The 9,823-nt window shown below is 53.7% G+C and overlaps 1 protein-coding gene across 6 annotated transcripts; it reads left to right on the top strand.

Annotated features, from left to right (window-relative positions):
* Positions 1-4,008: 4,008 nt before the first annotated feature.
* On the top strand, positions 4,009-8,926 carry TMEM134 (transmembrane protein 134). Of its 6 annotated transcripts, none has more exons than XM_055583303.1 (7): positions 4,009-4,242; positions 5,120-5,184; positions 5,613-5,702; positions 5,859-5,935; positions 8,001-8,147; positions 8,351-8,404; positions 8,522-8,926. In XM_055583303.1, the coding sequence occupies exons 1-7, from the start codon at positions 4,069-4,071 to the stop codon at positions 8,602-8,604; spliced, it is 690 nt and encodes a 229-aa protein (XP_055439278.1). In that variant the 5' UTR covers positions 4,009-4,068; the 3' UTR covers positions 8,605-8,926. The 6 variants fall into 6 exon arrangements, with proteins under 6 accessions (XP_055439278.1, XP_055439279.1, XP_055439280.1 ...); XM_055583304.1 differs by having other exon boundaries at positions 8,103-8,147; XM_055583305.1 differs by lacking the exon at positions 5,859-5,935 and having other exon boundaries at positions 5,061-5,184; positions 8,103-8,147.
* The last annotated feature ends 897 nt before the right edge of the window (positions 8,927-9,823 follow it).

Here is a 9,823-nt window from a genome sequence, read left to right on the forward strand (position 1 = left end):
ACCCAAAAATGTAGTAGAAAATAAACAGCAATAAAAATCAGAAAGTATTTAGGAAATAACACAGCCCAGAGCTTTTTGGAGAAAAAAAACTTTAAGAGCATAAAAAAAAAAAACAAATAACTGAAATGGCATATCTTGTTAATGACTAGAACAGTTTAACATTTAAAGCTGTGATTTCTTCTGAAATTAATCTAAAAATTAAGTGAAATCCCAGTGATAATTGCGAGGGTATTTATAGAAGATTTTTGTAATACTTTTGTAGAAGAATAAAAGTTTGTGAAAAGCTAGATCAAATTTGAAAAAGATGACCAAAGCAGGGGACTTTCCCTGCCATATTAAACCACAGGGCAAACCATAGTAATAAAAAGCGCATGGTACTGGCTGAGAATTAGTCAAGCGAACCAAAGGAACCAAAACCAGATCTTAAAATAGATATACATGTTAGCAACAACATACTTGATGTCTGATAAAAATGGCACCACAGTTCAGAAGGAGAAAGAGCTGATTGTTTGGTAGATAGTGCTGAGGGAACAAACTCACTCTACATTGAAATAAACCTGGATGTCTTGTTCTACCCTGTTCAAAGGTAGAAACTATAAGGTTAAGGATCTCATGAATTGCTTTAATCCTTAACACTGATCAAGTATTGACATGTGCCAGACACTGGCTATGCTGCTGATTGTGTACTAATTTAATCTTAAATTAATGTCCTGAGAAGGAAACACACTGTTACTAGCTCCACCTGACAAAGGAGGAAACTGAGGCACAGAGAGGTCATGTAACTTGCCCAAAGCAAGGTCATGACCAGGGTACAGTGGGTCATGTAAGATCTAATCCCATTTTTATTCAAAATTTTGATATTTTGATATTTTGTTCATCGTGGATTTTTACCTCCAATTTGATTTTTTTAAAAATAATGCATTAAGGACTTCCCTCATGGTCCAGTGGTTAAGAATGTGCCTTCCAATGCAGGGGACAGGTTTGATCCCTGGTCAGGGAGCTAAGATCCTACATACAGTTAAACCTGAGCTTCACAACTCCTTGGCCCTGGATCTCTGGAGCCCATACACAGTGAAAAGATTCCACATCCCACAGTGAAGACCCTGTATGCACAACTGAGACATGACACAGTTGAACAAACAAACAAATATTAAAAAATAATGTATCAAAATATTGTTGATCTTGCTTACTGAGTTTTTTGGTGTCACCCAAGATAAGTGCCTGACTCCCCTCCACCTAGCCCTGGCCCTCCGAGATCCCAAAGCTAGTGCAGAGAATGCTGGAAGTCCAGTGCGACAAACCTGATGGATTTGACTATACAAAAATGCGGATGGTTCTTTAAGGGCAACTTAGACAAAGTAAGGAGACAAAGACAAACAGGAAGGAGATATATGACCAGCAAGGGATTAATAATTAGATATGTACAGACATGCAACGCAGCAGGGAAAAGGCTAGAAACACAACAAAAAATGGACGAAGGGTAGGAACAGACAATTCGCAGAAGAGGAACTACCATGAACTGACATGTGCATGAACAGCTCTTCAAATTCTCCCGTTGTCAGAGACACCAGATGAAAAAGAGACCCAATTTTAGATTCATCAGCCATGAGACTTTCCTAGTGGTCCAGCGGTTAAGAATCCGTGCTTCCATTGCAGGGGGCACAGGTTCAGGTCAGGGTGTAAAGATCCCATGTGCCTCTGGGTGCAGCTCCCTCAAAAAGTCTAGCTTAATCGCCCATTACAAAGTTGGAACACTGAGGGCCTAGAGAAAACTGGAACCTGTATGGTGGGAGTGCAAATTTGTACAGCTACTCAAGAGACCATCCATGATACTTTGTGAAGTCAGTGGCGCATGTACCCTATGGCCTGGGAGTCCTATTTCAAGAGGGGTTTTTCCACTCTTCATAAGGGTACAGTGTGAAGATGTTCACAACAGCGACTTATGTGATGGGGGCATTGAGGCCAAGCTATGCGTACATCATTGAGGGCTGTGGTGGGTAATAAAAGTGCTGGATGCTCAACACGGTATGCTGAATGTAGTTAGTAGACGCAAACATGAGGTGAAGGTGGAAAACGTTAGTGTTGAGTGTAAAAACGTAAACAACAGAATGAGTACTATGCATGATACTACGTTTGTAAGTTGCAAACACACCCGCGTACAAGCCAATACCACGTGGAGTAGAGGCCCAGACAGGATTCAAAGCAGCGGACTGAGCACACTGACCTGGGGGTCCCACAGAAGGCAGGAGGAAAAACAGGAGCGAAGGAAGGAAAATAACTCAAGACGAGTTAAATACTTAATAATGCAAGACGGGCCTTGTTCACAGTGATGATGCGTCACAAACCGTGCAGGATTGACTCAGCTCTGCACACAGAGTCACAGAATGAACGAGGGCGGGTGGATGGAGGAGCATGAGCCCCCCCAGCCTGCATTTGAATCCTGTGGGAATGCATGTGGGAACCGGGAGAGAAGCTCTCATTCATGTCGTCCACAAATATTTATTGAGGATCTACGTAGTGCCAAACACTGTTCTGGGCACAGTGGACACAGTGTTGAATAAGACAGTGTAAAACAACATAATTTCAGGTTAGGGCTGTGTGATATGAAACTGACTTTAGATTGCATAATCGGGCACGGCTTCTCTGAGAGGCGACATTAGAGCAGATACATACATGATGAAAAAAATCCCCCCACCCCCACCCCGGTGAAAGAGCAAGGTTAAGTGCTTTCCTGGCATAGAAAAAAGCATGTGCAAAGGCCCTGAGATGGAAGGAGCTTGGCCTGTGTGGCTGAATGAGGTGAAAGAGGGGCAGAGGGGGACTTGATGAGATTGGGACAGATAGGCAGCAACCGTTCAGAGCTCTGTGTGGGCTTTAGTCAAGAGTTCAAGTATTATTCTAATCACAATAGAAAACCAAGGGATGGTTTTATGCAGAGGAGTGACTTGGCAGCATATTTAAAAAACAAAAAAAGTTTTATTGAAGGCTAATACAAACAGAAAAGGACCAGATATGTTTTAAAAGACCACATTGCCTGCTGCGTGGAGGCCAGTACAAGCCACATAAGCTCTCTTTTCCCACATCTGCACCTAGACAGCATATTAAAAAGTAGAGACATTACTTTGTCGACAAAAGTCCATCTAGTCAAAGCTATGGTGTTTCCAGTAGTCATGTATGGATGTGAGAGTTGGACTATAAAGCAAGCTGAGCGCTGAAGAATTGATGCTTTTGAACTGTGGTGCTGGAGAAGACTCTTGAGAGTCCCTTGGACTGCAAGGACATCCAACCAGTCCATCCTAAAGGAAATCATCCCTGAATATTCATTGGAAGGACTGATGCTGAAGTTGAAACTCCAATACTTTGGCCACCTGATGCGAAGAACTGACTCATTTGAAAAGACCCTTATGTGGGAAAGATTGACGGCAGGAGGAGAAGGGGCCGACAGAGGATGAGATGGTTGGATGGCATCAGCGATGCGATGGACATGAGTTTTAGTAAGCTCCGGGAGTTGGTGATGGACAAGGAGGCTTGGCGTACTGCAGTGCATGGGGTCACAAAGAGTCGGACACGACTGAGCGACTGGACTGAACTGAACTGCACGGTGGTGACAATCCCTCTCCCTAGCAGGGCCGTGGTGAGTAAGGGTGGGAAAACAGTGCTCAGGAATTTCCTCGGCACTCAAGGAGAGGTCTGGGATGCAGACAGCTCTATCTCGGACCTGTAATGCTGGCGCGTGGCAGCCCCTCCAAGACCCTTGTATGCACACCCAGGGATTGCCTCCGAGAGCGGCACCCGTTGTTGTTGGTCGAGGCGGCCGCTAGGCGGCGCGGCGAGCCCAGCTCGTTCTGGACGAGAGAGGGCCCGGTCCATCGGTCTGCTCGGCGCTCGGCAGCTCTGGCCTGCTGAAGGCGGACGGGGGGCGGGGCCGTCATGTAAGGGCGGGGCCTCGGCCAGGGCGCCGGACCGTCGAGCAACCTAGACGACGGCCCGGGGGCGGGGCCTGCGCGCGGGGGCGGGGCCTGCGGGCGCAGAAGGCGACCGCGCAGCGCGCCTGAGCGGGCCGGGGTCATGAGTGCCTCCCGGCCCCAGTTCAGCATCGATGATGCCTTCGAGCTGTCCTTGGAGGACACGGGCCCTGGGCTCGAGCCCAGCGGGGTCGCCCGCTTCGGGCCGCTGCATTTCGAGCGCCGGGCCCGGTTCGAGGTGGCCGACGAGGACAAGCAGTCCCGGCTGCGCTACCAGGTGAACCGCCCGGCCCACCTCACCCCACCCTCGCCCGAGTCTGGACGGACCCCAGGCTGGACCCCGGAGAACCGCGACTCGGCCGGAGCGGGAGACCGCCCCCGGGAGGTGGCCACTGATTCAAATCCCTGCCCAAACCCTCTCAGCTCTGATTTCAGTCCCCAGCACCTAGGAGCTCGCCCCCACCCCAGCTGGAGACCCCAACCTTGAGTCCCCATCTATCCTGGCTACTGACCCGCCCTCTCCTTACCCCACAGGGATGGGGAGCTCTTCTATACTTGAACAAAATTTTGTCCATACTCAGAAGCAGCCCCGAGAGCCCCAGGCCAGATAATCCAACGGGAACCAGCACCCCCTTTTCTGTTCTGGAAGTCCCCACCCCATCCTTTTCTCCAGAGCTGAAGGCCCTGACTCACATGATGAGTGAGTCCTTGCCCGTGCCATGGCTCCCACTAAACTGGAAATGCCCCTTTTTCCAGAGGACCTCCACCATCTCTAGACTCCTTGTCTTGGGAACCTGAACCAGATTCCTGTGCCCCAAACCTTGAAACGATTGGCCTGCCCTTCCCTGGCCTCCTAAATCCAGGGCCTCCATACTGGGCCCCCGAAATACCATCCTGACACCTCCACCCTGACTCCCAAAGCTTGGGAGATCTGGCCCCTGCTGGCTCCTCCCTGCCAAAGCCCCCAGCACATACTCCTACCTGGGTTTCAGTTTCTGTGAATCACCAAACCCGTTCTGCTGGGAGGGCGGAGGGAGCAGCTGTCAAGCGGCCAGGCAAACAGCTGTGTGGGCTCCCTTTCTTCCTCTCCACCAGAGGGGAGTGAGGAAGGGCCTGAGCCCAGTAACCCCTCTGAGCCCTGTGTTCTGGGATAGAACCTGGAGAACGACGAGGATGGAGCCCAGGCCTCTCCGGAGCCGGATGGGGGAGTCAGCACCAGGTCAGGGCCAGGTGGGGACCCACCCCGTACTCCTAGCCCCATGCTTCTGGCTCCCGTCCCCAGGCGCTGCTCAGTCGTCCACTTCACCTCACTCAGCTGTCTCACATCCTGTCCTAAAGAGACTCCTACGTGGGGTCCCTGTCCTGCACCCTCCCCTAGTGCCAACCCCACCCGCCCACCTCACCAGGCTCTTTATCCTGCAGAAACCCCCGGCCTGGGCTGCCCCTGCCTTCTCACAGGTGACTTGTCCTGCAGAAACCCCCAGCCCTTGAATTCCTCTTCACCCCGGTCCTCTGTCAGTGTCCCCTCTCCTGTAGGAACACCCGGCCCCAGTCTCCACACCATCCCCCACAACGTCATGATTCCTGTCCCAAAGGGTCCCTTTCCTCACCTCCCCTTTCCCCTCACTGGGCCCACTCGTCCTGCAGGGATTCTGGCCGAACATCCATCCGCAGCTCCCAGTGGTCCTTTAGCAGCATCAGCAGCAGCACTCAGCGCTCCTACAATGCGTGCTGCAGGTGAGACTCTGCCCTGATCCCACCACCAGTGGCCCCTGCCCCCACACAGGCAGCCCCGGCTACTCCCCCACGGTCCTCTGGGCGGGGAGGGTGCCCACGGGAGGAGGTGGGCCTCCTGTCACGCGTCCACACTCTTCCTGCTCTGCTGCCGTCCAGCTGGACTCAACATCCTTTGATCCAGAAGAACCGCCGGGTGGTGCTGGCCTCCTTCCTGCTTCTCCTGCTGGGGCTGGGTGAGTGCCCTGCCTACCCCCATCAGGGCTCCACCCTCCTTTTGCTCAGGTTCTGCACCCCTCGTGAACCACCCAGCACCCTGAGGAGGCAGCTGGCTGGCATGACTCCACCCCCATTTTACAGATGAGGAAGCTGAGGCCTTGGGAGGGGCAGGTGCAGCCTCCTGGTCACAGAGCCAAGAAATCACACATAGTTGAAAACAGAACCTGGTTCCATGCTCCAAACTTTTTTTTTTTTTTTTGCAGTCTGTTTAATCCATTAGGGAAGAGAAAGTAACAGCTACTATTTATTCTGTGTCTACTTTGAACCAGGTGCAGAGCAGGCTTCCTTACCGAGGTCACACCGCAAGTGAGAGGTGGGGCCACGACTCAGAACCTAAATGTAGGGGCAGGTGAGCAGGGATACACCCTGCCCAGTGGCCAGGACTGCAGAGTACCCTGCCAGCCCGATCCACGGGGTACCTGTCAGTTCCCTTCCTCTGGAGTCTGAGAGCTGACAAGGACCTCTCCCCTGCACCCATTATTCAGATGGGGGAACTGAGGCCCAGAGCAGAGAGAAACCAGAGCCAGATGTTTTCTGACTCCTTTTCTCCTCATTCTGTGGGGCTGAGGAATCAGGGTCCCCCTGATAGAATCTAGGGTTGGGATCAAGAGGAGCCCATAACATAGGCCCAACTTGGCAGCCACTCTCTGTCCTCCAGGAAGGTCAGAGCCCCCTAGCAGGAAGGCTGAGCGGCATCCTTGCTTCAGTTTTGGGTGTGTGTGCAGGGGAGGGAGCTGCCACCTTCCCAACACTTGGAGTCACACTGGCAACCTGCCTTACCTCATTTTATCCTCATCACCCAACAGGGCAAACATTATTACTATCCCAATTCAAAAATAAGGACACAGGTAAAAGGTCACAGCTGGGAGGTAGATGAGCTGGGATTTAAACCCACATCAGTGACATTGCCAGGCCTGTGGGCCGCCACAACCCATAAATTAGGAAGAGGAATTAGAAAAAGATGCCTCTTCTGAGCGGGCAGAGCCCACAGCCATGAGCTAGGATACCGAAAGTGAGTTTCAGCCGCCATCTCATCCTTTTTGAGGTGTTCTGTGCAGGACACAAGCCACACAGCAGTCCATGGTGGTCCTGCAAGCCTCTGTGCTGTACCCCCCCCAATCTTCAGGGCTGCCGAGCCCAGCTCCCCATCTCCCCGCCCATCCCATCCTATAACTGGGGACCCCGGACTCTCAGCATCTGAAAAATTGATCCAGCCGTGACCTCAGCTTCCCCAGTGCCCACTGTCATTAACCAAAGTCCACATCCCTATGCAAACCTGGACTCTGCCTCTCCAGTCTCCCCAAAAGCTGGAAGTTCCTAGAAAGTTCCTCCAGACTCTGGGCCTTTGCCAGGCTGTTTCCCCGTCTGGAACACTGTTCTTCCTTTCTGCCTGTGGGATGCCCAGAACAAAGCCTCTGAAGTCAGATGACCTCCACCTTCCCAATACAGCCAGGGACAAGTTACTCTGCACCGCCCCCCCCCACCGTAAACTCTGTGCCTCAGTTTCCTCTTCTTCACAATGGGGATGATAATACCTATTCAATCAAGGTGATAATTAAATAAGGCACTGCATGTAACACACTTAGTCCAGTGCCTGGTAGCACCTGGTAAAAGGTGACTAAATGGTAACTGCTACTGCTGATACTACCCTTGCTCAGCTTAGATGCCACTGCCTCCAAGGAGCCCTCTCTGATTCCCCAGGCTCCTGAGCTGCCTGATCACAGGAGTTGTAGCTTGGAGGTTCTTGTTGGTTGCTCCACTCTGGAAGGTCCTGGAGGCAGAGACCTCATCTGCCGTTCCCGGTGGGATTCCCAGTACCAGGCACTTAGCAGTTAAACTCCGTTAAGTGTTTGCTGACTGACTAAAGGAGCCACACCAAGGAGCAGACAAAAATGTCCTTTCACGGACATTTCCCAGGGCCTTCCAGGTGTCCTGCCATGAAAACACAGAGCTTGGTGAGCTTCCCCTGGAGGGTCTCTACCCAGGGGGCCTTCAGCTTAGGTGGGGGACACCATTCCTCAGACCTAAGCCACGTGGGAGATCGCGGGTGGAGGTCCCCACCCTGCCACCAGCTTCTGCCTCCTGCGGCGCCTCCCTCACCCTCGCGGCTCCATTTGTATGCAGTGCTGATCCTGACCGGCGTGGGACTGGAGGTGGCCCCCTCGCCAGGTGAGCGGCCCCTCCGACCCCCGCAGGCAGCGCTCACTCCCCTCTTGTACCCAGGGGTCCTTGGCAAGCCCTTCCACTTCCTCCAGCGGTCAGCACCCTCCCGGCAGGAAACAGCCCCTTTGACCTCGGAGAGGGAGACTTGCCCAGGCACTGAGCCCGCCTGGGAGCCTCCCTGCCCTGACCCGACCCCTCCCCTCCCGCAGGTGTCTCCAGCGCCATCTTCTTCGTTCCGGGCTTCCTGTTGCTGGTCCCAGGAGGTGCGAGTGGGCGGTGGGCGAGGGCGGGATGTGGGCGTGGTGGGGCGGGGCCCTGGGCAGGCTGTGGGCGGGCCAGGCAGTGGGCGGGGTCCGGCACTGACAGGCCCCGCCCTGCAGTCTACCACGTGATCTTCATCTACTGCGCCGTCAAGGGTCACCGGGGCTTCCAGTTCTTCTACCTGCCCTACTTCGAGAAGTGAGCAACCGGCGGTAGACGGCGGGATCCAGCGTCAGCGCCGAGAGGCCCCAGTGTGTGCGGCCTCCTCGCATCCCTAGAGGGGCACTCCCGGGGTCCGCGCCCGGCTTCGGGTCCCTCATCTCAAGGGAAGAGCCCCGCCGGGACCCTCAAGCCCCCTAGTCCTCTCGGGAGTTTGCTCAGGAAGTTTGGGGCATGTGGGTCTTGGGCCACTACCTGAGCCTGGGAAAGTCGCCCCTTCCCTCTCTGTGCCTTAACTTATTCTCAGGCCCTGGGGTTGCTGGGTTGGTGATGTTTTGTGCTAATAAAAGCGGTGCTTAATTTCAGCCCACAGTTGGCTTTTTACTTGCCACCGGACACCAGGCTGGCCACAGCCCCCTCCCAGAAAGGCCAAGAGAAGGACTGACCATGGGGCTGAAGGGCTCTGGGACTGTTCCTCCCTATGGTACACGTGCAGCCCTGACGCTCCAAGACTTGCCCAAGGTCACACAGCTCATTAGCAGCAGACCTGGGCCTGAGCTCTTCTGCCCTGCAAGCCTGGAGAAGGCTCTCCCTGCCCTTAGCTGAGTTGGTCCTGCTGGGTCTCCAGTCAGAGGGGCAGCACTGGTGCCTTCCCCACCCCCCAGCCCTGGCCAGGGGCAATCTGGTGACGCAGGCCTGGGGCCTGGAGGCTGGTATCCTGGTTCCAGCCTGGCTCTGGGGCCCCGGGCTGCCACAGCCAGCTCCGAATGTGGGCCACCGGGAGGCAGCCGCCCAGACTCCTCCACCCACTGCCCTACTTCCCAGGCCCAGGGGTTGGGAAAAGCAGGGGCAAAGGACATAGGAAGCAGGGCCTGTGTGACAGAAAGCCTCAATGATCAAAGACTCTTCGAATCACAGAACATTGGAAACAGACCGTGGCAGAATTTTGGAAGGACCGAGCATCTCCGCATCTCAACAACCAGGAAACAATCTTTGAGCACCCTGAAATCTGAGATCATAATAGCTGCCATTTATCAGACTCTTAGAAGGCACCAGGTTGTGTGCTAAGCACTTTACACAGGTTATTTCTGGTCATCCTCCAAGAAAACCGAGGCCCAGAGAGACTGGGTCAGCCAAGGGCAGAGTTAGGAACATAACCCAGGGCTTCTGTGACTTGAGCTGGAGGGGTGTCAGCAAGCCGGTATGGTCCCCAGCTAACCAACTGGCTGAATGAGTGTGGGCCGAGGAGACCCTGTTCATAT

This window comes from Bubalus kerabau, chromosome 5 (genome assembly GCF_029407905.1).
Source record: "Bubalus kerabau isolate K-KA32 ecotype Philippines breed swamp buffalo chromosome 5, PCC_UOA_SB_1v2, whole genome shotgun sequence".
NCBI lineage: Eukaryota > Metazoa > Chordata > Mammalia > Artiodactyla > Bovidae > Bubalus > Bubalus kerabau.

Bases quoted from the DNA above. Each gene is read 5' to 3' on its own strand.
- TMEM134 (XM_055583303.1), top strand. From the start codon at position 4,069: ATGAGTGCCTCCCGGCCCCAGTTCAGCATCGATGATGCCTTCGAGCTG. The intron at 4,243-5,119 runs GTGAACCGCCCG...GTTCTGGGATAG, and splicing joins AGTCCCGGCTGCGCTACCAG to AACCTGGAGAACGACGAGGA. The intron at 5,703-5,858 runs GTGAGACTCTGC...GCTGCCGTCCAG, and splicing joins TCCTACAATGCGTGCTGCAG to CTGGACTCAACATCCTTTGA.